This window comes from Garra rufa, chromosome 8 (genome assembly GCF_049309525.1).
Source record: "Garra rufa chromosome 8, GarRuf1.0, whole genome shotgun sequence".
NCBI classification, from domain to species: Eukaryota; Metazoa; Chordata; class Actinopteri; order Cypriniformes; family Cyprinidae; genus Garra; species Garra rufa.
This window is the reverse complement of record NC_133368.1, coordinates 30,291,114-30,318,469: the sequence shown is the minus strand read 5'-3', so window position 1 is coordinate 30,318,469 and position 27,356 is coordinate 30,291,114. Positions and strand designations below refer to the sequence as shown.

Genomic DNA, 27,356 nt, shown 5'->3' with positions numbered 1-27,356 from the left:
CCAGCAACATTTTGGAGGGTTACAGTGTATTTTCCTGAGTCATCTCTTGTAGCTTGCTCAATTGTGATGGATGTGCAGTTGTCGGTTATATCAATAGCAGCCCTCACTCTCAGATCAACATCTGGTTTGTTCCACATTACATGTGGAACAGGCTTTCCCTTGAATGGGACTCTAAGTGTAAATGAGCTGCCATCTTTGACAATTAGTGTCTTCCTCATTTCATTACTGATTAGGAAAACTGGCTCATCTTCTCTGTCCTTTGCTATCTGTGGATCAGTTTCAGGGCTTGGCTCACTTGGACCAATCTTGTTAATTGATCTGACTACAAAAACATACTCTTCTCCTGAAGTGAGTCCCACCACAGTGAACTCTGTGCTCTTAGTGTTACTGACACCAAGTGTCCAGTCATCATCATTGGTTTTCCTATATTCCACCATATATCCTGTAACTGGAGAGCCACCATCAAATAATGGCTTGTTCCAAGACAAAGTTATTGATGTTTTAGTAGAATCAATTATTTTAGGTTTAGCTGGAGGTGATGGTAGGAATAATGGATCTTCTGCCTTTGTTAGTGGGCAAGGCACACTTGGTACACTCAAACCAGCAGAATTCTCTGCAAATACTCTGTATTCATACTCAGACCCTTCACGGAGATTGGAAGCTTTTACTCTCAAGTCATAAACAGGCTTTTTGTTGACACGTACCCAGCGAAGACCAGATTTCTCACGTTTCTCAATTACGTAGCCAGAAATACTACTGCCTCCATCAGAGACAGGTCTTTCCCAGCAAATTGTCATTGCTTCACTTGTAACACTGGTGACTTCAACATTTGTTGGTGCAGCTGGGATTGTAAATGGATCCATTGCCTTAACAGGATCACTCTCCAGAGTTTCACCGGTTCCATACTTATTAACTCCCCGAACTCTAAATATATACTCATTACCTTTAAGCAGTTTTGTTACTTTACATGTTGTGGCCTTCATATCTGCATAGACCAGAGTCCAGGCAAGCCGACTTGTTTCACGTTTCTCAACTATGTAGTGCTGAATTTCAGCACCTCCATTTTCCTGAGGTGGTCCCCAGGTCAATGTACATTTCTCCGCAGTCAGACCAGTTACTTCCAATGGTCCAGCTGATGGGCCAGGCCTGTCCAGGACCTTACAGTTTACTGCCAAAGATCTGGTGCCTGCAACATTTTGCAACGTTAGAACATACTGTCCCGAGTCTCGTCTAATGGCATCTCTCACAATTAGTGTTGTACTAGTGAGTGTTGAAGAAATCTCAAATCTGGCCTTGGCTTCAATCTCTTTCCCATCCTTTGCCCATGAAATCACAGGTATTGGACGTCCTGATATTTCAGCATCAATTCTCAGTAAGTCTCCAGCTTTCACTACAACCAGTTGTCTTAGCTTGTCCTCAATTGTGATGCGTGGTGGATCAACATCATCTTTTACAGTCACAGGTCCAGTACCCTCTGATGGTTCGCTGAGTAAGCCAGCTGCATTCTTAGCAATTATATGGAAATCATATCTTTGATCTTCAATCAGGCCAGTCACATCAAAGAATGTTTCTTGAAGATTGGTAAAATTACACTTTAACCACCGCCCATCTGGAAGTTCTCTGCGTTCAACAATGTAGCCAGTCACCTTGGCTCCACCATCAAACTCAGGTATTGCCCAGGAGAGAGAAACAGATGTTCTGGTGATGTTCATAACTACTGGCTGACCTGGAGGTGCACATGGATCTCGGGCAGAAACAGGATCACATGCCTTTGTGCAAGGTCCAATACCAGCGATATTCTCAGAATATACTCTATACTGATACGAGAGACCTTCTTCCAAACCAGTTACCTTGAACTGAGTTTCTGTAATCGGTCCTCTGTTCATTTTTGTCCAGAGAATGCTGCTTTGATCTTTGCACTCCAAGTGATATCCAATGACGGGACTTCCACCATCACTTGCTGGTCTGTTCCAGGTAACTAGCATTCCTGATTTAGTGGCTTGAGAAATGCGAAGACTGGTTGGAGGGCCTGGAGGTGAGAAGGGGTACTGTGCAACAATTGGGGCAGAGTCGACTGCATGGCTTTTACCATAGCGGTTCTCTGCAGCAACACGGAACTGATATTCTGTTCCTTGTGTCAAACGAGTTACTTTGATTGATGTTCTTGCAACTGTAGCTGAAACAATTTGCCATGCTGTAGTGGTAGTATCTCTCTTCTCGACCACATAATTATTAATTTGACAGCCACCATCATAAATTGGAGGGTCCCATGATAGTGACATAAAATCAGCACTTATTTCATCTATCTTGATTGCACCTGGTGGACCTGGTTTATCAAGAATAATAACAGATATTTCTGCTGATTTAACACCAATCGAGTTGGTTAAAGTAATTTCGTATTTTCCAACATCCTCTCTTGTTGCATCCTTGATGACAATCTTTGATGATGTCTTTGATGTCAACACATTAACTCTGGTTGTTTGCTTCAATGAGTGACCATCCTTTTTCCATGCAACCTCTGGAGAAGGTCTGCCTCTGAATGGAACATCAATTTTGAGATCATCTCCAGCTTTTACACTATAGGTATTAAACAGCAAATCAATAATGGGTTCAATAGTAATATCTCTTGCCACAACAGGTGCTCCCAGGGGTTTAGGATCGCTCTTTCCTTTGTCATTAATTGCTGTAATTCTAAAGCTGTATTCCTCTCCGGTTGTAAGTCCTTCAATTGTGGCTTCCAGTGCCTTTACTGTAGCACATACAGTCCATTTATCTGATCCTTTAGTCATCATTTCCACTGTGTACCCTGTGATTTTGCTGCCACCATCATGATCTGGCTTTTCCCATGCTAAAGTAACAGTGTGGCGAGTTACATCAACAACTGTAATTTTGCCAGGTGGTAAGGGTGCTTGGGAAACTTTGACAGCCTCTATGGTCTCTGCAGGCAAACCAACACCAAGTTCATTCACAGCCAATACACGGAAGTGGTAAAGACCTCCTTCTTGGAGATCATCAACCTTGAATGAATTTCTGACACAGTTGTTTGTCACAGTTGTGAATGCCAGCCTTTTCGATTCTCGCTTTTCCACAATGTAATGGGTGATCTTGGCTCCACCATCAATTTGTGGAGGCTCCCACTGTAGCTGGACAAAATCTCTCTTTACATCCTTAATTTCAAAGTTCACTGGAGCACTTGGAGAGTCAAGGACCTTGACATTGATAAATGCAGATTTTGTGCCACTGTTGTTTTCAAGGGTCAGAACATATTTGCCAGTATCAAATCGATTAACATTGTCAATAACAAGCATAGTGTAAGATCCTGTTACTTCAATTTGAGCACGTTCTGGTAAGGTACCATCTGCCTTTGTCCACTTAACCTCTGGCTCGGGCCTTCCCCTTATGGTGACAAATAACCGAAGTGTTGCACTGGCACGCACAGTCACACATTTCCTAAGATCTGCATCAAGTTCTACCTCAGGAGCTTCAAGTTTTTCAGCAGCAATTACAGATCCTGGAAAGTCAACATGCTCTCCAGCACCCTCAATATTAAGTGCACAAATACGGAAGTTGTATTCTGCATTTTCCTTTAATTTTTTGACGGTGAAGTGAGTTGTTTGCACACCCGTTGGTGGAGTGCACACAATCCATTCATCTTCACTAACTTCCTTTGCCTCAACAATGTATCCTGAGACCAGTGCTCCACCATCATAAATTGGTCTACTCCATGCCAAGGAAACAGTTGTGCTTGAGTGATCTGTTATTTTAGGATTATTAGGAGGACCAGGAGGATAAGTTGCATCACAAGCTTTGTAATATTCAGATGGTTCACTTGGTGTGCCCACACCAGCAGCATTTTCAGCAGATACTCTGAATTCATAGAAGTGTCCCTCTGTAAGCCCAGCAGCTCTGAATCTCAAGTCATTTAGTCTTTTTTTGTTACACTTTGTCCATCTTATACCCTCTTTATCACGTTTCTCAAGAACATAACCATCAATTTGTGATCCGCCATCGTCCTCTGGCCGTTCCCATGTAAGTACTATTGAGTCTCTGGTGATTGCACTTGCTTCTGGAGTTGAAGGTGCTCCAGGTTTGTTGAAAGGATTTCTTGCGAGGACAGGTTCAGATTCAAGTGGTTCGCCAATACCATACTTGTTCACTGCCATGACTCTGAATATATATTCGTTACCAGGTAGGAGTTTAGTGACTTTGTAACTAATTGCTTGAATTTTAGGTTCCACTACTGTCCAAGACAGTCTGCTGGTTTCCCTTTTTTCAATAATGTAATGAGAAATACCAGCTCCACCATCGTGTGATGGGTGGCTCCAGTGCAAATAGCATTTTTCTGCTGTGACACCAGTTACATTCAAAGGGCCATCAGGTGGACCAGGTCTATCAAGAACCTTGACAACAATGGGTACCTGTTTGGTTCCACCAACGTTACTGAGACTTAAGAGGAAATGACCACCATCTACTCTAATGCAGTCCTTAACAGTCAAAACTGTACGTGTTATGGTGGATTTAATCTCCATTCTGGGTGTAGCACTGTCAATTTCTTTTCCATCCTTAAGCCACATAATATCAGGAAGTGGTTTTCCAGCAATGTCGGCATCAATAGTAAAGGAATCACCAGCCTTTACAATGGTAGCATCTTTAAATTTGGAATCCATGGAGACAGATGGTGCTTCAATCTCATCCTGAGCAGTAATTGGTCCAGTGCTTTCAGAGGGTACACTTAAAATACCAGCTGCATTTCTGGCAATTACTCTAAATTCATATCTTTGTTCTTCTTCCAATCCAGTTATTGTAAATTGTGTGTCTATAATATTTGTAAAGCTGGCCTTCATCCAACGACCTTCAGGCAACTTCTTCCTTTCAATAATGTATCCTGTAATTGCACTGCCACCATCATACTGTGGTTTTGCCCACTGAAGAGTTATTAGGTTTCTTGTAATAACAATGGCTTCAGGAGTTCCAGGGGGATCACATGGATCACGTGCAACAACACTTTCTGAGACTTTGCTTGATGGACTGATTCCTGCAATATTTTCAGCATACACTCTGTATTCATATTCAATTCCCTCCTCTAGACCATTTGTTCTCAATCGAGTGTCAGTGATAAGAAGCTTGTTAAGTTTGGTCCATAAGATGCTGTTCTTTTCTTTACGCTCAAGGTGATACCCAATAACAGGGCTACCTCCATTATTGCTGGGGGGTTTCCATTCAATTGTCATGTGGTCTTTTGTCACTGATGAAACAAATGGTGCACCAGGAGCTGCAGGCTCAGTAAAAGGATAACTGGCCACAACTAGCGCTGAATCTAGCGATGTGCTCTTTCCATATCTGTTCTCAGCAAACACTCTAAACTGATATTCGGAACCAGTCTTCAGCTTTGAGACTTTGATTGTGGTACGAGCAATGGTTGCTGAAACAATCTGCCAGTTAGTAGTGGTTGTATCACGTTTTTCCACTATGTAGTTATTTATCTGACAACCTCCTGTGTAGGCTGGTGGCTCCCAGGAGAGGGTAACATAGGTGGCACTTACTTCTTCAATTTTAACCGGTCCAACTGGTGGGCCTGGCTTGTCAAGAATGATTATGCCAATCTCTTCTGTGACCGTACCTATATTATTTGTAGCTGTAACTGTGTACTTGCCAGAGTCCTCTCTATTTGCATCTTTAATTTTGAGAACAGTTGAAGAACTGCTGCTTGAGACATTTAATCTGGTTGTTTCTTTTAGTGCTTGTCCATCTTTCATCCATGCAATCTTTGGAGTTGGACGACCTTTAAATGGTATTTCCACTTTGAGATCTTCACCAGATTGAACACTGTATGTGTTGAAAATTAGTTTGAAGCTTGGTTCAATAGTAACATCTTTGGCTGTCACAGGAGCAGCCAATGGCCTTGGATCACTTTTTCCCTTCTCATTGTAAGCTAAAACTCTGAAGAGGTACTCTTGTCCTGAACTAAGTCCCGTCACTGTACCTTCACATGTTTTCGTGACTGTAGCAACTGTCCATTCTTCTGATCCTTTTGGCTGCATTTCAATATAATAACCCAAAATTCTACTACCACCATCATGATCTGGTTTATCCCAGGAAAATGATGCTGTGGTTTTTGTCACATCAGTCAAAGTCACCTTGCCGACAGATAAAGGAGGATCCGCTGTCTTCACAGATTCTTCTGTTTCTACAGGAAGACCAATTCCAAATTCATTTTCTGCCATGACTCTGAAGTAATAAACACCACCTTCTGTCAGATCACCAACTCGGAAGCTGGTCTTGGAGCACTTGGTAGTAATGTTTACAAATCCTTGTCTATTTGATTCTCTCTTGTCAATTATATAATTTTTGATTTTTGAACCACCATCTATAAGGGGAGGTTCCCAAACGAGAGTGGCATAGTTTCTTGTTACATCTTTCACAATGAGGTTCTGTGGAGCACCCGGTGTATCAAGGACTTTTACTGACACAAAGGCTGATTTAGTGCCAGCATTATTTTCCAACGCCAGAGTATATTTTCCAGCATCATTTCTGTCGCATATATCAATTGATAACTGAGTGTAATCTGGTCCCCTTTCTATTTGGGCTTTATCTGGTAAATCTCCCTCATCCTTGGTCCAGTTTATTTCAGGAATGGGGCGTCCTTTGAATGGTATGTTGATTCTCATAGACCCTCCAGCATGCACAACAATACCTTTCCTCAACTCAGAGTCAAGCTCAATTTCTGGGGCATCCATCTTATCCACTGGTTTTACAGTTCCTTGGATAGACACTGGCTCACCAACACCCAGTTTATTAAGAGCACATATGTGAACTTTGTATTCTTGGTGTTCAGTGAGTTTAGTTATTGTAAATTTAGTATCATTTAATCCAGAGGGTGGAGTACACGTGGTCCATTCTTCTTCATCAGCTTTACATATCTCAACAACATAGCCTTGGATGTCTAAACCACCATCATATATTGGTCTACTCCATGCAATTTTGACTGAATTCTTTGTAGTGTCAACAAGGTGTGCATTAGTTGGTGGGCCAGGCTTAAATGTTGGATCACAGGCTTTGTAATAAACAGTTGGTGGACTTGGCTGTCCAACTCCAGCAGCATTTTCCGCAGATAGCCTGAATTCATACTCATGATCCTCTGTCAAGCCTGTGACTCTGAAACGTAAGTCTGTGACTCTGCGTTTGTTACATTTTGTCCACCGTACTCCAGCTCTGTCTCTCTTCTCTACAATGTAACCAGCAATTTCACTTCCACCATCAGTTTCAGGACGAGTCCAGCATACTGTCATAGAGTCCCGTGAAATATTTGTTACTTCTAGTTCTTTAGGTGGCCCAGGTGGAACAAAAGGATTTCTCATAATTACTGGTGCAGATTCAAGTGGTTCACCATCTCCATACTTGTTGACAGCCATGACACGGAATATATATTCATTTCCTTTTAGAAGTTTAGTAACTTTAAACATGGTTGCTACACAATCACCTGAAACTACAGTCCAAGCCAGGCGACTTGTTTCTCTCTTTTGTATGATATAATAAGAAATGCTACTGCCACCATCATGTTTTGGAGGCAGCCATGACAATGAACACTTCTCACATGTTACACCAGAGACAGTCAAAGGACCTTCAGGGGGTCCAGGTCTATCAAGGACTCTTACATTAAAGGGAACAGATTTTGTTCCAGCCACATTAGTGAGGTGCAATGTGTACTGTCCTCCGTCAATTCGAATGGCATCTTTGACCACAAGAATTGCTTTGAAGTCAGTATTCTTGATCTCCGCTCTTGCTGAATTTTCAACTTCCATATCACCCTTAAACCACTGCACTGTTGGAACAGGCTTTCCTAGTACGGATGCTTCCAGGGTAAATGTGTCTCCGGCATTCACTGTCAAAATTTGGCTATACTCTGAGGCAATCTCGTAGGTCGGTGGTTCAACTTCATCCTTAGCTGTAATTGAGCCGGTGCTCATAGAGGGTCTACTGACTGATCCAGCTCCATTTCTGGCAATAACTCTGAAATCATATTTGCAGTCTTCTGTCAGGCCTGTGACTGTAAATTCAGTTTCAAGAATGTTTGTAAAACTAGCTTTCATCCAACGGCCCTCTGGCAGGTCTAGTTTCTCCACAACATATCCAGTGACAAGGCTGCCTCCGTCATATTCCGGTGGTGTCCATCTAAGTTTCACTGAGTGTCTTGTCACAATCACTGGCACAGGGGTGCCTGGTGGGTCACATGGGTCACGTGCCACACAACCCTCAGAGACTTTGCTGCACATTCCAATTCCAACTATGTTTTCAGCATAGACTCTAAATTCATATTCAATGCCCTCTTCCAAAGGAGATGTTTTAAATCTGGTGTCTTGAATGAGTATTTTATTGATCTTTGTCCAAAGAATGCTATTTTTCTCCTTTCTCTCTAGATGATATCCTAGAATAGCACTTCCACCATCTGAGACTGGTTTGTGCCATTCAACAACCATAGATTCCTTTGTGAATGCAGACACGAATGGAGTTCCTGGAGGCCCAGGCTCCTTGAAAGGATACTGGGCAAGAACTGGATCTGAGTCAATGCCATAGCTTTTACCATACCTATTCTCAGCAAAAATTCTAAACTGGTATTCAGCTCCAGTTTTTAAATTGCCAACTTTAAGTGTGGTTCTTGCTACTGTGGCAGAAACAACTACCCAGTTAGTGGTGGTGGTGTCTTTCTTTTGGACAATATAATTTGAAATCTGGCAGCCTCCAGTGTATGTTGGTGGGTCCCATGATATTGTAATGCTCTCTGCACTCACTTCATCAATCTTGACTGGGCCTGTTGGTGGGCCAGGCTTTTCAAGTATGATTATTTCAACAGTGGCTTCTGCCTGTCCAAGTACATTAGCCACAGCAATGTTATACATGCCTCCATCTTCTCTTGTTGCATCTTTGATGGTTAGAGTGGTATGATGTGCAGTGTCAGCAACATTTACTCTTGTGGTCTGTTTCAGAGCTGAACCATCTTTGGTCCATGTAATGGTTGGTTTTGGATGACCAGCAATTCGTGCTTCAATTTTCAAATCATACCCAACCTGTACATTGTAGGTACTAAGTTTGGTTCTTACTGAGGGCTGAATAGCAAGGTCCTTTGCAATAACAGGATTTGCCAAGAGTCTGGGATCACTCTTTCCCTTGTCATTGACAGCAATAACTCTGAAATTGTACTCCCCACCTTGGGCTAAATTAGTTACAACAGTGTCGAGGGATTTTACTTGAGCACAAAGAGACCATTTATCTTGATCTTTTGCTTGCATCTCAACTTCATAATAAGTAATTCTGCTGCCTCCATCATGCTCTGGTTTTTCCCATTTGAGAGAAACACTCTTTCGTGTAACATCCACTAGAGAAACTTTACCAGGGGGTTGTGGCACCTCTGAGATTTTTATTGGTTCTAGTGTCTTTGCAGGTAATCCAATACCATGTTCATTTTCAGCAAGAACCCTGAAGAAAAAGATGCTTCCCTCTTGGAGTGGTTCAATTTTCCATGTCATCTTGTTGCAGGTAGCAACAGCAGAGTATACTTTTCTTGTACTCTCTCGTTTTTCAACAATGTAGTTTTTAATTTTAGCTCCACCATCCAGCAAAGGTGGCTCCCAGGTAAGAGTGACTGAATTCTTTGTTATTTCCTTCACACGGAAGTTTGCAGGTGCATCAGGAGTATCTAATACTCTGACACTAATAAATGCAGATTTTGTTCCACTGGCATTTTCCAGAGTTAAAGTGTATTTTCCACTGTCAAATCTATTAACATTTTCAATTATGAGGGAGGTGAAACTGCTTGTAATATCAATTAGAGCTGCCTCATTGATTTCACCTTCAGCCTTTCCCCACTTGACTTCAGGAGTTGGCCTTCCACGAATAGGAACAAACAATCTGAGAGAGCCTCCAGCCCTGACAGTTATCATCTTTCTCAGGTCAGCATCAAGGTCAATATCTGGTGCCTCAAGTTTATCCTCTATGATAACAGTTCCTGGGATATCAGCAGTTTCTCCCACACCAACCTTATTTACGGCACAGATTCTGAATTTGTACTCATGCTTTTCAAGCAGTTTTTTAACCTCAAATCTTGTCTCTGTTATTCCGGAGGGTGGTGTACACATCATCCATTCATCAGAAGTGACTTCACATGCCTCAACAATATAACTCTGAATTTCACAGTCACCATCATAAATTGGCTTTCCCCAATGCAGGACAACAGATGCTCTTGAGACATAGATTACCTTAGGGTTGTTTGGTGGACCAGGCTTGAAGACTGGATCCACTGCCTTGAAGTACACTGTGGGTGGACTTGGTTTACCAACTCCAGCTGCATTCTCAGCAGACACATGGAATTCATAACTTCGGTTTTCAAGAAGTCCTGTTACTCTAAAGCGTAGTTCACTCACTACACGTTTGTTGCATCTTGTCCACCTAACGCCTTCTTTGTCTCTCTTTTCAACAATGTATCCTGTAATTGCATTGCCACCATCATTAGTTGGTCTTTCCCATGTTATAACCATAGAATCTTTTGTTATATTTGACACTTCAACATTACTTGGCGCATCAGGTGGGACAAATGGATTTGCTGCAATCACTGGATCAGATTCCAAAGGCTCACCAATTCCATATTTATTTACAGGTATCACTCTGAAAATATACTCATTTCCAGGAAGGAGTTTTGTAATTTTAAGATTAAGGGTTTGTACCTTAGGTTCCACAACAGTCCAAACTAATCGGCTGGTCTCTCTTCTTTCCACAATATAATGAGACACCTCTGCACCTCCGTCGTGCAGTGGAGTTTTCCAGGCAATGCAGCACTTTTCACTGGTAACACCATAGATTGAAATTGGACCATCTGGAGGCCCAGGTCTGTCTAGAACCTTGACATTGACAATTACTGATTTCTCCCCACCGACATTTTTCAGTAGCAAGGTATACTGGCCTCCATCAACACGGATAGCCTCCTTCACACTAAGAATAGTTGTGAAGTCAGTATTTTTTATCTCAAGTCTTGCAGTATTTGTAAGTTCTTCGCCAGTTTTTATCCAGTGAACTGAAGGAATAGGTTTGCCAAGTATCCTTGCATCTACTTTGAATGATTCTCCAGCATTAACCACAATAGTTTGGGAATATTTGGCATCCAAGTCAATTTGGGGTGGATCAACTTCATCCTTTGCTGTGATTGCACCAGTACTGTCTGATGGCGCACTAGACACACCTGCAGCATTTCTTGCAATGACACGGAATTCATACTGCTGCTCCTCTACCAAGCCACTGACAACAAATTCGGTCTCAATGATATTCGTAAAAGAGGCTTTCATCCAGCGACCATTAGGCAATTCTTTTTTCTCAATTACATATCCAGTAATTTTACTGCCGCCATCAAACTGTGGTGGTGTCCACCTAAGTGTTACAGAGCTTCTTGTGACAATCACTGCTTCAGGTTTGCCTGGAGGGTCACATGGATCTCTAGCCACCTGGATTTCAGATACTTTGCTTGCTTTGCTTAGACCAACTATATTCTCAGCATAAACCCTAAATTCATATTCAATGCCTTCCTCAAGGCCACCTATCTTGAATCTTGTGTCTGGAATGAGCGTTTTGTTTTGTTTTACCCACAGCAAGCTGTTTCTTTCCTTACTCTCAAGGTGATATCCCAAAATCTTGCTACCACCATCACTACTGGGTTTGTTCCACACAATAACCATGCTTTCTTTAGTAGCTGATTGAACAGTTGGAATTTCTGGTGGATTTGGAACCTCAAAGGGATATTGTGCAACAACAGGCTCAGACAAAAGAACTGAACTCTTTCCATATCTATTTTCAGCAGCAATCCTAAATTGATATTCACAGCCAGTCTTCAATCTTGCAGCTTTAGTTGTTGTTCTTGCCACTGTTGCAGACACTATCTGCCAGTTGGTGGTAGATGTGTCTCGTTTTTCCACAATATAGTTATTAATGCTACAGCCTCCTTCATACTCTGGAGGCTGCCATGATAATGTAGCACTGTCTGCAGTTACCTCTTCTATTTTGATTGGGCCAGTTGGTGGTCCAGGTTTATCCAGTACAATAACACTGATGTCTGCTGTAGCTTCACCAACTGTGTTTGTCAGTTTAATAGAATATTTGCCCACATCATCCCGTGTTGCCTCTTTTATCACCAGGTAAAGGTGTTTCTCTGCTACTTCAGTATTTACTCTTGTTGTCTCTTTCAGAGCAATACCATCTTTTTGCCAGGTAACTGCTGCTTTGGGCTGAGCAACATAAGGCACATCAATTTTCAGATCATCACCTGCCAGAACACTGAATGTGCTGAACAAAAGTTTGAAGGCAGGAGCAATAATAACATCCATAGCAACCACAGGGACACTAAGTGGACGTGGATCACTGGTTCCCTTTTCATTAGTTGCTGAAATACGGAAGGAGTATTCTTCACCTTGTGTAAGACCAACAACAACTGCCCCTGTTATTTTAACAGTCATTACTTGTGTCCATTTTTCACTGTTTTTCCCTTGCATTTCAACAATATAACCTGTAATTCTGCTTCCTCCATCATGGTCTGGCTTCTCCCAAGAAAGTGTTACGCTGTTGCCAGTTACTTCTTTTAGAGTCACTTTTCCAGGAGGAAGAGGTCTCTCAGAGATTTTTATAGCTTCCGTGGTCTCTACTGGAAGACCAACACCATACTCATTTTCAGCCAAAATTCTGAAGAAATAAATGCTTCCTTCCTGTAAGTCTCCAATTCTACAACTTGTTTTGGGACAGGAGGCATTAACGATGGAATATGCTTTTCGTGTAGATTCACGTTTTTCAACAATATAATGCCTAATTCTTGATCCACCATCAATGACTGGAGGATCCCAAATGAGGGAAGCAGAATCTTTTGTGATTTCCCTGATTGTAAGGTTTTGTGGTGCATCAGGAGTGTCAAGAACTCTGACATTAACAAATGCTGTTTTAGCTCCTGAACTGTTTTCCACTGTTAGCATGTATTTTCCACCATCAAATCTGTTTACATTCTCAATAACCAATGTGGTGAAGGATGATGTAATTTCAATAGATGCTCTATCAAGGGGTTCACCTGTCTCCCTTGACCATCTGACTTCTGGTGCAGGTCTTCCTTTGATTGGCACAAATAATCTTAAGGTACTGCATGCTCTGATGTTCACTACTTTGCGAAGGTCTGAGTCAAGCTCGATTTCAGGTGGAAGAAGTCTGTCTTCCGCTTTAGGTGAACCAGGCACAGAGGCTGGCTCTCCCACACCTTCACAGTTAAGAGCTGAAATATTGATCTTATACTCTTGGTTTTCAGTAAGGTTGGTTATGGTGAATGATGTTGCTGTTAGCCCAGCCTTTGGAGTGACAATTGTCCATTCATCTTCCTCTGGCAGGCATGTTTCAACAATATAACCTGTGATATCCGAGCCACCATCATAAACTGGTTTATTCCAAGCAATAGTAATGGATGACTTAGTTGTATCCAAAATCCTAGGATTTCCAGGGGGTCCAGGTTGGAATATTGTGTCACATGCTTTGTAGAATGGGCTTGAAGGGCTTGGAGCACTTAAACCAGCAGCATTTTGAGCTAGGATTCTGTATTCATACTCATGATTAGGTGTTAGTCCTGACACTTTGAAGCGCAGATCAGTAACAGTCCTTTTATTGCATTTTACCCAACGAAGACCAGTTTTATCTCTCCTCTCAATGATGTAAGTATTTATGCTACTTCCACCATTGTGTTCAGGATGTCCCCAACAAACCACCATTGAATCTTTTGTGATAGCAGTTACTTCTGGTGCCTGTGGAGGATCAGAAGGCACATATGGGTTAGTGGCAACAGCAGGCTCAGATTCAAGAGGTTCACCAACTCCATACTTGTTCACAGCCATGACTCTGAAGATATATTCATTTCCTTTCAGCAATTTGGTAACCTTATAGCGGTTTACTTGTAAATCTGTGGCCACATTTGTCCACGTAAGTCTACTTGTTTCACGTCTCTGAATGATGTAATAATCAATCTTTCCACCTCCATCATGAAGTGGTGGCAGCCATGACAAAATACATTTCTCTGTTGTCATGTCTGTGACATGTAATGGTCCTTCAGGTGGGCCAGGTCTGTCAAGAACTTTAACATTGAAGACAAATTTGGCAAATCCTCCAGGATTGCTAGCTGTTAGAGTGTATGCACCACCATCTCTACGTAAAGAATCTTTGTTAGTCAAACAAGTATAGAAGTCTGATGTCTTGATCTCTAGTTTTCCAGTGTCTTCAAGCTCTTTGCCATCTTTAGTCCAAACCAAGGATGGAATTGGCCGACCTGTAACATGTGCATCAAGCTTGAAGATGTCTCCTGCTTTCACCACCACAGCGCTACTGAAACTTGCATCAGCATCAATTTTTGGCTCTTCAATATCATCTCGGCAGACAATGACCTCTGAAGGTTTAGATGGTTTGCTGACAGCTCCAGCTGAGTTGCTTGCTAATACACGGAATTCATAAGAAGCGTCTTCTGTGAGACCACTTACAGTGAAGTTTGTTTCAAGAATGTTGCTGAAGTTGGCTTTCAGCCAGCGACCATTAGGCAGCTCTCTTTTTTCAACTACATATCCAGTTATTGAGAAACCACCATCACCCTCTGGCTTTGTCCATTGAAGTGTAACTTCATGTCTAGTTATGTTAAGTGCCACTGGTTGACCTGGAGGGTCTACAGGATCAAGTGCATATGTCATCTCAGATGGCTTGCTTGCTTTGCTGAGACCAGCCATATTTTCTGCAATAACTCGGAATTCATATGCAATACCATCAATCAGACCTGGTGATTTAAACATATTGCCAACAACTAGGGCTTTGCTGTTCCTCTGCCAGAGTATGCTGTTCTTCTCTTTCCTCTCAATGTGGTATCCTAAAATTGGGCTACCTCCATCTGAAGAAGGTTCATTCCAGCTGATTGTCATTGAATCCTTGGTGAAGGCAACTACTTGTGGAATTCCAGGCTGTCCTGGAACATCAAATGGATAAGCAGCCACCACCGGTTCTGATGTTAAATAGGGTCCAGCACCATATCTGTTCTGAGCTTTTACACGGAATTGATATTCAATACCAGTTGTAAGGCGTGCTGCTTTAAATGTTGTGCGGATAACAGTTGCTGCCAGTTCTACCCAGGATGTGCCAGTTGTCTCACGCATTTCAACAATGTAGTTATTAATAGGAACTCCTCCATCATTTTCTGGAGCTTCCCAAGATATTATCACATAGTCACAAGAAACCTCATCCAATTTTATTGGTCCAGTTGGAGGTCCTGGAATATCATGTACTTGAACAGTAATGATTTCAGTCACAGTTCCTAAGATGTTCTTTCCTGTCATTGAATACTGTCCTCCGTCTTTTCTCTTAATTTCATTAATGTTGAGAATTGTAGAAGTTGTAGTATTTTCAGTGTTTATTCTCTGTGTCTGTTTAAGTTCCTGATCTTCTTTCTTCCATACAACAACCGGTCTTGGACGACCCAAAACAGGGATCTCAACTTTAAGATTATCACCTGCTTTAGCCACCACCATCTTCTGATATACACCTCTGAGGTCAAATCCTGGAGCAGTGGTTTGCTCCTTGATTACAACTGGCCGACTTTCACGAGGTTCACTCCTGCCTGAGCTGTTTACAGCAAAGATGCGGAACACATATTCTGCATTTTCCACCAATTCTGTTGCAATGTAGTCCAAAGCTTTTATTGTTGTCACATGTGTCCACTGATCAGAATCTTTCAGTTGAGCCTCTATCACATAGCCAGTGATTCGAGTACCACCATCATATTTTGGTTTTGTCCATGCAAGAGTTGCTGTGTCCTTGGAAACATCTGAAACAATCAAATTATCTGGTGCAGAAGGAGCCTGAGAAGCTCTTATTGGTTCAGGTGTCTCTGCTGGTTCACCGATGCCCCTTTCATTCTCAGCAGAAACTCTAAAGTAATATTCAGCGCCCTCTTCCAAGTCTGGAATCTTGTATGAGCATTTTTGCCAGTTTGCTGTAATAGTTGAGTAAGCCTTTCGTGTTGCATCCCGCTTTTCAATAATATAATTGGTAATCTTTGAACCACCATCAATGATTGGAATTTCCCATTGTAAAGTAATGCTATTCTTTGTGATTTCACTTGGTTTCAAATTTACTGGAGGTCCTGGGGTGTCCACAACACGAACATTGACAAATCCAGACTTCTTTCCAGCAACATTTTCCAATGTTAGGACATATTTCCCAGCATCATATCTTGTACACTCAGGGATGACAACTAGAGTGTATGATTCAGTAGTGTCAATGTGAGCACGGCCTTTAAGTGGTACATCTTCCTTATGCCATGTTACTTCTGGAGTTGGCCTGCCCTTGATTGGCACAAATATGCGGATTGAGGCACCTGACTTAACAACAAGTGTTCTTCTACACTCTGCATCAAGTTCAAATTCAGGAGCCTCCTCTCGATCCACCAGTTCAACAACTTGCTCAACTTCAGAGGGTTCACCAAGTCCTTCTGAATTCAGTGCTCGTACTCTGAAGTGATATTTTCCTCCTGATTGTAACTTTGAAACTACAAATTCTGTTATTCTCAGTGGAGTAGCTGTGTCTTGAACCCAGTCATCATCACCTTCCTTTTTATGTTCAACAAAGTATCCTGTCACATCAAGTCCACCATCATAGAAGGGTCTACCCCAGTTAAATGTTGCTGTTGTTTTGGTGGTGTCAGTAATCCGTGGGTTGGATGGAGGTCCTGGTGGATCTGAAAAAGAATAAAATTATGATGATAAACAAAATTCTTTGGAACAAAAGATTGACAAGAAAACAGTATCTGGAATTTTTTATATATTTTTTGGTCAACTTACATGCAATATCCTTTGTCATTACGGGTTGTGATGGCTCACTGGGCTCGCCAAAACCAGCCTTATTCTCTGCAGTTACCCGGAATTCATATTCAATTCCCTCTGATAGGCCTGAGACCTTAAAACGTAAATCAGAAATGGTCTTTTTTGAAGCTCTGACCCATCTCATTCCTCTTCTCTCTTTTCTCTCAACACTATAGCCTCTAATGTCACTTCCTCCATCTATTATTGGCCTCTTCCAGGAAATTGTTACAGCATTTTTACTGACATTATCAATTTCTGGTTTTGATGGTGGCCCAGGAGGTCCTGCAAATAAGAGTAAAGACATTAAAGAAAGAAATCTTTATATATATTTATGGGGGGGGGGGGGTGTTACAGAGTCAAAAAAGCTATTGATTATGTTGTAAAATATGAAGTTAATCTTACCAAAGCTGTCAACCATTTTAACTGGTCCAGACTGTGTTGCATCACCAATACCATACTGATTGACTGCTGAAACACGGAATATGTATTCATTTCCTTTTATCAGCTTGCTGGCAACATATCGGCAATCCATAACATCTTCAGCAAGCTTTGTCCAGAGTAGGCGGCTGGTTTCTCTCTTTTCTAATATGTATGATTTGATACTGCAGCCACCATCTTCTTCTGGTGGCAACCATGTCAATGTGCATTTTTCAGCAGATACATTTCTGGCTTCAATAGAACCTGGAGGTCCAGGCACATCCAGGATTTTCACTTTAACTTTTTCGTCCTTAATGCCAAATGGATTACTTGCTGTAATAGTGTACTCCCCAGTGTTCTTTCGACTGGCATACTTTATTGACAGTGTTGAAGATGTGGGAGTGCTTGTAATTTGGACAATATCTGAGGTCTTGAATTCTCTTCCACCCTTAGACCACACAGCTGTAGGAGGTGGTTTGCCAAGAATGCTTGATGCTGTGATGACAATTGTTTCTCCAGCCCTCACAGTCACTCCATCCTTCATTTCAGGGTCAATTGTGATAGTTGGTGGTTCTGTAAAAAAGTCAGGTAATGATTAGAAACATTGTTATGTTTACTGAGGGTTTGGTTAAGCAAATTAGTTAGAACTTGACAATACAGCTTACCATATTCATCTTTGCAGACAAGGGGCTCAGTTGTCTCTGAGGGAGCACTGATGGCCCCAGCTGCATTTTTAGCCCTTATTCTGAATTCACAAGTACAGCCTTCCTGTAGATCTGTTACAGTGTATGCACAGCTTTGGACATTTACATGATTGGCCTTCATCCAGGTCTTTCCAGGATGCTCTAATTTCTCAACAATATAGCCGGTTAGTTTGTGGCCACCATCATACTTGGGTGCAGACCAAATAAGTGTTACACTGTTCCGTGTGACATTGATCACATCAGGTTTGCCAGGTGGATCTATAGAAAGAGATAATAAATAACAAAAATCATTTTTGCAATCTCTTTATGATGAACAGCATCTTAAAAAAGCTGAAAGAAAGCACACTTAGACTCACCAATTGGATCAAGAGCGACAAGTGATTCAGTTGTTTTGCTTGGCTTTCCAAGTCCAGCCACGTTCATAGCTATGACCCTAAATTCATATTCCAGGCCTTCAACCAAACCAGTTACTCTGCATTCTTTCACTCTCAAAGGTGTCTTGCTGGCTCTCTTCCACATCAAGCTATTTCTGTCTTTGAATTCCACGTAATATCCTATAAGCAATATTAGTAGTAAAAAGGTTTAGATGTTATAAATTGTAAATAGATAAATTTACAAAATATATATGTGTAGTTAAGAAATTTTTACCTGTGATGGGTGAGCCTCCAGTATCTCTTGGATCAGACCATGTTAGGATAGCAGACTCATGACGAATGCTCAAAACTTCAGGTGGTGCTGGTGCCCCTGGTGCATCTGGTGTGGGGAAAAGTGTGAAGAAATATTTTAAAATATTCAGGATATTTCACAAAAAAAGAAGAAATATATATATAATTTATATTTGGGATTTCCTTAAATACTTACTGAACGGATGTTTAGCAACCACTGGATCAGATTTGAGGAACTCTCCAACTCCATATTTATTTTCAGCGCAAACTCTAAAAATGTATTCTGTTCCATCATGGAGTCTTGTAACTCTCATTAAGTTCTTCTGAATTGCAGAAGCAACTGTGACCCACTTGTTAGCAGTAGAATGCCTCTTCTCCAAAATATAGTTGGAAACTTCTGATCCACCATCATCTGTGGGTGGACCCCATTCTACAGTAATTGCTTCAGCTGTGATTTCATCAAATTTGATGGGACCAGTGCAGATTCCAGGCTTTCCAACAACTTTAATGTCAATAGTTGATTCCTTTGTTCCAGCACTGTTTCTCAAACTCAGAGTGAATTTGTCAGCATCACCTCTATTGCAATCACGAATCAGCAATACCGTGTTTGTTGCTGTTGATTCAATTGAGATCCTGCCACTGTCTAATAAAGTAACACCACCCTTTTTCCATGTGACTGCAGGAGCAGGGATACCACTAATAGGGATATTAAGACGAACTGTGCTTCCTTCCTTTGCCACATAGGTAGAGTCTGGCAAACCTTTAAGATTACAGTCTGGAAGGACTGTAAAAAGACAAGTAAATTCAAATATGTTAATGGGCATAATTGCATCACCACTAAGAAATAAATGCAACCACTAGGTAGACCAGGTGTTTATAAAGTGTGGGACGTTGACATAAAAAAACTCAAGTATGCTATATAAATACCTATTTGATCTTTAGCCAAGACAGTGAGCTCAGTCGGTGGTCCTTCAGCTGCTTCATTAATGGCTTTGACTCTAAAGAAGTACTCCTTTCCTTCTACAAGATCAGTCATTGTGTACTGCGTGAGCTTAGATTTCATTAGCAGCTTCCATTTGTCTTCCCCTTCAGAGATCTCTAGAACATATGCAACAATATGGCTTCCACCATCACTGATTGGTTTCTTCCAGCCAAGAGTGCAAGAAATCTTGCTGACCTCTAAAGGTTTAAAATCTGTAACTGGTCCAGGTTGCTCTGCGATAGAAATCAACATTAGAATTTGGCATAATCAACGGATTAACATTAAAATTTCAACTAAACTGCAACATTATCAAAGAAGTCTCACCTGAGGCTTTGACTGGTCCAGCTGTCTCACAACCATCACCGATACCATATATGTTTTCAGCTGAGACTCTGAAACAGTAAGCTTTACCAGCTTCGAGATTAGGAATTCTGAAAGATGTCTTAGGACATTCAGGAGCAACACAGGTCCAAGCCTTTCTCTCAGCCAGACGTTTTTCAACAACATAGCTCTTAACGGGACTACCACCATCAATTAATGGAGCATCCCAAGTGATAGATGCATGGTCCTTTGAAGTCTCCTTAACAATCAGATTGACTGGGGGTCCCGGTGTGTCTGTGTACATTTACAAACTGCCATTAGATACATTAAATAATACACCTCAAATTGCAATTCATAAAGAGAAAGAAAAAAAAATCTTACCTAGTACTTTGACAACAATGGTATATGACTTGGTACCACTACTGTTTTCTAGAGTTAGGACATATTTGCCAGCATCATATCTGTTGATATTCTCACAGTGAACAAAGGTATCCCAATCAGTTGTGTTGATCATGAGACCTTGTCTTTCTTTCAAGTCGGCATTGACCTTTGACCATGTTGCTTTTGGAGCAGGACGCCCTCTCAGAGGTACATAAATTCTCATTGTGACTCCAGCACGTAAAACTAGTGCTTTTCTGAGATCTGCATCAAGTTCAGCCTCAGGGGCAACTAAAAGACAATTAAGGTAAGAATAATGTACTGTAATGTGCAGATACTGGAAACCCAAAATTCTGTTATAGAGAAATACTTACTTAGGATATCCTTTGCCATGTGTTTTCCAGGTACTTCACTTGGCTCACCAAATCCAATCTTGTTTACAGCGGTAACACGGAACTGGTATTCAGTGTTATCCATAAGACCAGTAACATTGAATTTTGTTGCCTGAAGGTTCTTTGGCACATTGCACTTCAGCCAGTCTTCTGCATCTGCTCTCTTGAACTCAACAAGGTAGCCCAGAATTTCACATCCACCATCATAGGCTGGCTTGGTCCAGGACAAACTGATTGAACTGTGTGTTGAATCAACAACCTTTGGAAAAGCAGGTGGTCCAGGGGGATCTATGATGAAAAAAAAAGGAAATTCAAGGTCTTAATGCACACACCATGTAAGTTATTTTTGTTTTGTTTTCCAGTTTAATTGTTAACAGGCATCAAATACGGTATTATACTTACACACTGGGTCTACTGCAAGAACACCAGCTGATGGATCACTTGGTTTGCCAAGACCAGCTTTATTGAGTGCAATGACTCTGAATTCATACTCTGATCCTTCTGTGAGGCCTCCGGCTTTAATTGTCCTGTCAATAACTGGTCTTCTATTCACTTTAGCCCAATTGAGGTCTTGAGTTTCTCGCTTCTCGACCATGTATCCAAGAATGGTGGCCTTGCCATCATCAGCAGGGGCCTTCCAACTAACAGTCATGTGATCCCTGGTGATATTGGTAATAACTGGAGGTTCACATGGTCCTGGGACATCTAAAATTTGAAAAAGTATTTTGAATCAAATTAATTTGTATAAAGCATATGCATTTTTAAATGATATCTATATTTATGGATACAGATCAAACAATCATTGGTTTGACATTTTTAAATGAGATTAGGTTTTTCTACTGGGTCTACCAATAAATGGTGACATCTGGTGGGTCATTAAAGAATAGCACACACACAAAAACATTGTTCATCTTACAGGAAACAGGTTATATTATTACATAATATATGTGACAGGCACTCTATGCAGCCAAAGCTTGTAATAAAATCGACCTGTGTAAAAATTTTAACATTAGATTATATGTAATGATCACATATCGGTCAATCTCTATAATATATGAAAGCATAAGAAAGAATAAAATATTACCAAATGGATTCTTGGCAATCACAGAGTTAGTCACAATTGGGTCTCCAACACCATACTTGTTCTCAGCACTGATGCGGAACTCATATTCATGGCCTTCAATCAGTTTCTCCACAGAACAGTCTGTTATCTGGCCATTGATGTTAGCAGTAACTTGTGCCCAGTTGGCTCTGCTTGTTTCTCGTTTGTCAACAATGTAATTTGTAATTTCAGAACCACCATCGGCAAGAGGTGGCTCCCACCTCAGTTTCACCCGGTCAGCAAAAACATGGCTTATTTTCACTGATGCTGGGGGTCCAGGTTTGTCTGCCAAAATAAAACACATACATGTTCTTAAAAGTCTGAAGGGTAATACATGGTCAGTCCTTCTTTGGCATCTTTTTAATGTTAACTTACCTAGAACTTTCAATTTAATGTTGCCAGACTTTGTGCCACTTGGATTCTCAGCAGTAATGGTGTACTCGCCAGATTCCTTTCTTGTCACAGAGAACAGTTCCAAGCAGAAGCGATGCACCTTCTGAGTCATTTTCATACCTTCAGCCAATTTCAATGGAAGACCATCTTTCTTCCAAATGACCTTTGGCAGTGGTTTGCCAAAGACTTCAGCATCCAGGCAGACATTTGCTCCAGCTTTGACAACAATTAAGTTCTTCATTTCAAGACTAATCTCAACTCTAGGTGGAACTGAAAAAATACAAAGAGAGACATTACATCAACTATATAAATTCCATCAGTTAGTAAATAATTACATTATTGAATTGATTGTAAGACTTACCATGCTCTGCAATAATTGTGATAACATCAGATTCCTCTGAGGGCAGACTGACATTAATTGCCGTCTTTGCAAGTATTCTGAACTTGTATTGGGCTCCCTCCTCAAGTCCAGGAACAGTGTATTCTTCCTTTGGTACATTTTGACTGCTCGTGTTAACACGCACCCATTTGTCACCTGGAAGCTTTAGAGATTCAACGTAATAACCAATGAGTTTACTTCCACCATCATGTTTTGGACGGCTCCAGACAAGAGAGACAGAATTTCTGGTCACATCAAGAACTTCGGGTTTTCCAGGTGGATCTGAAAAATAATATGAAATAAACTTGTTAAAATAAACACTTGTAAAAGTTTTGTTTTTTTCATTTTTTTGTAAGTGACAGCAGCTGGTTTTCCCTCCTACACATACCAACTGGAGTTCTTGCAGTGATAAAGTCTGTCTGCTTGCTTGGTTTGCCTTGTCCCGCCTTGTTGACAGCAGAAACTCTGAATGTGTACTCCAGACCTTCAATGAGGCCAAAGCATGTATATTCAGTTGAGCGAACAAGGACCTCATTTGCCTTGACCCACAGGAGGCTATTTCTTTCTTTGCGCTCAATGCAATATCCAGTGATGGGACTGCCGCCATCATTTACTGGTCTCTCCCATGACAACACAACAGATTCCTTGTTGATTTTGTTGACACAACAGTTCCTTGGCTCACTGGGTGGATCTGAAAATTGTAAAATATGTATTAAGGTAAATAAAGCCTAATCCCTTTGTGTGTCAGTGTTCAAACGTGTTTATATATGAGACTTACCAAATGGATGTCTAGCAATCATTTTCTCAGAGTAAATTGGTTCTGAAATGCCAAAACGATTTTCAGCACGCACACGGAAGCCATACTCTTTGCCAGCTGTGAGCTTTCCAACTCTGCAGCTGGTCTTGGTGCATGATGCAGCTGTGACCCAGTCACCTCTACTCACATCACACTTCTCAACAATGTAGTTTGTGATGTTGCTGCCACCATCTTCAGCAGGTGAATCCCATGCAAGTGTGCAGGAATCCATGTCAAACTCAAGAATTTGAAGAGGACCCTGTGGAGGACCAGGGATGTCTAAAAACAAAAACAAAGAAACAAGTCATTATAAATCAAAGTATAATAATAATACTACTACTACTACTACTACTACTAATAATAATAATAATAATATTATTAATGCAAACTCACCCTGGATGATTATTCTGAGGATTTGGTTGACCTTTCCGGTGCTGTTTTCAGCAGACAGACTGTAATAACCACCATCCTTCCTCGCAACATCTTTAATTGAAAGTGTATTTGTGGTTGGTGTTTTCTGAATGAAGAGACGATCAGATGTAACTAAGTCATCATTTCCTCTCTTCCATTTTGTGACTGGAGCAGGCTTCCCGGACACAAGAGCCTCAACTACAAGTTTAGATCCTGCTCTTGCTGTAACCACATCAGACACGATGATCTTTGGTGCCACTATAAAAAATTTAAAAGATTTAGAGTGTGATTCATAATAAATACAGCAAGAATAAAAATAAATTAATAATGGGAGAGCACATCATCTTTGTATACATACTCAGCTGTTCTTTGACCTCAAATATGCCCTCAGCTTCTCTTGCCAAACTGCATCCTATTGCATTTCTTGCTGCAACCCTGAATCTGTACTTAGTGTTTTCTTTCAGTCCAGCTACAACAATTGTCAAGTCTTTCACAACAGAGTATAATGTCCACTTGTCCTCAGGTTGACCATCCTGCTGGTATTCAACAATGTAGCCATTAATCTTAGATCCACCATCTCTAAGTGGCTTCAGCCACCCTAGAGTTGCAGTGTTTTTAGTAATTTCTAATACATCCATCTTCTTCGGAGGATCAGGCTCACCTTTGAAAGGTAAAAAGAAACACAATAGTTTTTATAATGTAATTACAATATAATATAATACATTTTTCTGTGTAAGGTAAACTTACTCTTGGGATCTGTAGCTAGGTAGGATTTTGGAGAGTCTTGAGGCAACCCAATGCCATACTTGTTAACTGCCATGACCCGGAAGTAATATTCTATTCCTGGTGCCAGATTTGTGACTTTGAAGCTTGTCTTCTTCAAGTCATTTATACAATTTGTCCATGTCTTCCTATCAACCTCACGCTTCTCGACAACATAGTTTAGGATTGGGCTCCCACCATCATTTTCTGGAGGCAACCATGCAAGCTGACAGGTTGTCTTGGTGATGTCAGTTGCCTCCAGTCCACCAACAGGACCAGGAGTATCTATTGACAAGTTTCAGAAACATGTTTATTGACAGTACTTGGTAGTAGGTAAATGCAATGCTTGTTTTAATTTAAAAATGCTTTTGATAAAAATTTAAGTTTACCTAAGACTTTAACACGAACAAATACAGCCTTTTCTCCAGAGGCATTGGAAAGAGTCAAAGAATATCTGCCAGAGTCTTCACGTGAGCACTCAGGAATCACAAGGAAGGTCATTGTATCAATCTGATCTACATGGCCCCTCCTAATGACATTGTCAACACCCATGCGCTTCCAAGTCACTTTAGGTGCTGGTCTTCCTCTAATCGTTGCAAAAAGTCTGATAGGACATCCTGCTCTTACGCTAAGACCTTTTCTTAGACTGGCATCAAGATCAATCTCTGGAGGTTCTGTTGTAAAGAAAAAAAAACAGAATAAGTGCACTGAAATTCAAGGGCAATCATATGAGTGACACTTTAAAACAAATACTTGCCATGGATCTCCTTTGGTGATACAGCATCCTTTAGGTTTGCAGGACGGCCCATACCAACTTGGTTTTGAGCAGACACCCGAAATTCATATTCCTGTCTCTCGTCCAAGTTAATCATTGTAAATTCAGTTATGACAAGCTGTCCAGCAGTATTACATTTCTTCCAGCCTTCCTCTGGATCTCTCTCTTGTTCACCTTCCATTTGCACTTTATCCCTCATTTCAACCAGATATCCAATAATCGGAGCACCACCATCATACACAGGCTTCGCCCAGCCAAGTGTAATGGTTGTCTTTGTGCTGTCAATTACTTTAAGGCTGCCAGGAGGACCAGGGGGTTCTGAATGGTATATACAATGCTCGTTTAGTTCACAAACTTGAATGAACAGATTATACTTGACAAACTTGAATGTACATATTATACAGATAATATAACAGACAATACAGACTATACATACCAATTGGGTCTTTTGCAGTGATGGGTCTGGATGGTTTGCTTGGTTCTCCCAGTCCTACTTCATTTTCAGCGGTGACACGGAATTGATAATCATGGTTAGGGATCAGATTAGTGACCTTCATACGCCTTTCAGAGATAGGGCTCTTCGTGACAGGGACCCACCGAACGGCCCGCTTTTCTTTTCTCTCCAGAATGTAACCAGTGATAGATTTTCCACCATCATTTTCAGGAGGAGACCATACCACAGTCATCTCATCTTTACCAATTTTGGTAACCTCAGGTGCATCAGGTGGACCAGGCCTGTTGTATTGTGTCTTAGCAATAATAGGCTTGCTCTCCATTGGCGGTCCAGTTCCCATCTTGTTTTCTGCTCTGACCCTGAATATGTACTCATTTCCTTCAACGAGTCGTGTTACATTACAGTAATTGGTGACAACAGAGGCAGAGTAAGTCGACCAGACCATTCTTCTTGTCTCACATTTCTCTAGAATATAGCTGTCCACTTCACAACCACCGTCATCTTCTGGAGGATCCCATACAACTCTGCACTTATCTGTGGAAATGCCAGAAATCTTCAAATCTCTGACAGGTCCTGGTATATCCAAAACTGTAACATTGGCATATGCTGTGAATGATCCTGCTGAGTTTGTGGCAGTGACTACATATTTTCCAGTATCACTACGCTTGGTTTTAGTAAGAAGGAATTTGGAGTAATCATGTCCAGTGTCAATGCTGATCCTTGGATTATCACCTGTAGCCTTCTCCTTCACCCATTTAACCTCAGGCTGTGGTTTTCCTCTAAGTCCAGCTTCAAGTCTAACTGATTCACCAGCTTTGACCACAACAGTACCAACAAATTTCAGGTCAAGGACTGGCTTCTGAACTTCTTCTTTGACAAGAATATCAGATGTCCTAACCCAGGCACTTTGTCCTCCATCATTTGTTGACTGGACCCTAAATTGATAGGTGTGGTTCTCAACACATTTGTCTACCATAAAGAATGTCTCTTTTAGGACTCCTTCATGTGCCTTTTCCCACTCTTCAGCATCCTTTGCTTTTTTCTCCAAATAGTAGCCCAGGTTAGGACTGCCACCATCATAATCTGGTTTTCTCCATCTAAGGAAAACATAGTTTTTACCAATATCGCTGACGTGGAAGTTCTCTGGCTCACCTGGTTTCTGAAGTGGGTCGATTGCAAGGATAGGAGTTTTGGTTTCTGTTGCTGGCCCAGGACCACACTTGTTCTCGGCAGACACACGGAATAAATATTCATGATTTTCCATGAGCTTAGCCTTTACCATGCGATTTGTGCAGTCAGATGAGATCATTGACCAGGCTCTTATACTTGGCTCCCGACATTCCACAATGTAATTTGTTATCTCAGTGCCTCCATTATCCTCTGGTGCATCCCAGGACACCATGCAAGAGTTTTTAGTTACATAGGTCAACTTAAGATTTTGGCAATGCCCAGGTCTATCCAGAACATTTACTGTAATAGTAGCGGAGGCCTCTCCAGCTTCATTAACAGCCTTTAGTGTATACT

The 27,356-nt window shown here is 41.2% G+C and overlaps 1 protein-coding gene across 1 annotated transcript in view; it reads right to left on the bottom strand.

The window, feature by feature from the left end:
* The window catches only part of ttn.2 (titin, tandem duplicate 2), a 160,670-nt gene that overhangs the window by 25,397 nt on the left and 107,917 nt on the right, over positions 1-27,356 (bottom strand). Inside the window, exons 181-203 of the mRNA XM_073845071.1 lie at positions 25,815-27,356; positions 25,361-25,696; positions 24,993-25,277; positions 24,589-24,888; positions 24,200-24,502; positions 23,824-24,099; positions 23,413-23,709; positions 23,023-23,325; positions 22,617-22,916; positions 22,238-22,525; positions 21,845-22,147; positions 21,163-21,465; positions 20,743-21,048; positions 20,372-20,659; positions 19,994-20,284; positions 19,615-19,902; positions 18,884-19,471; positions 18,671-18,775; positions 18,379-18,576; positions 17,984-18,280; positions 17,304-17,891; positions 16,881-17,183; positions 5-16,777 (exon numbers count right to left, since the gene is read on the bottom strand). The exon at positions 25,815-27,356 is cut by the window's right edge and continues 1,413 nt beyond it. Coding sequence (XP_073701172.1) covers positions 5-16,777; positions 16,881-17,183; positions 17,304-17,891; positions 17,984-18,280; positions 18,379-18,576; positions 18,671-18,775; positions 18,884-19,471; positions 19,615-19,902; positions 19,994-20,284; positions 20,372-20,659; positions 20,743-21,048; positions 21,163-21,465; positions 21,845-22,147; positions 22,238-22,525; positions 22,617-22,916; positions 23,023-23,325; positions 23,413-23,709; positions 23,824-24,099; positions 24,200-24,502; positions 24,589-24,888; positions 24,993-25,277; positions 25,361-25,696; positions 25,815-27,356 — 24,861 coding nt within the window. The remainder of the gene's footprint in view (positions 1-4; positions 16,778-16,880; positions 17,184-17,303; positions 17,892-17,983; positions 18,281-18,378; positions 18,577-18,670; positions 18,776-18,883; positions 19,472-19,614; positions 19,903-19,993; positions 20,285-20,371; positions 20,660-20,742; positions 21,049-21,162; positions 21,466-21,844; positions 22,148-22,237; positions 22,526-22,616; positions 22,917-23,022; positions 23,326-23,412; positions 23,710-23,823; positions 24,100-24,199; positions 24,503-24,588; positions 24,889-24,992; positions 25,278-25,360; positions 25,697-25,814) is intronic.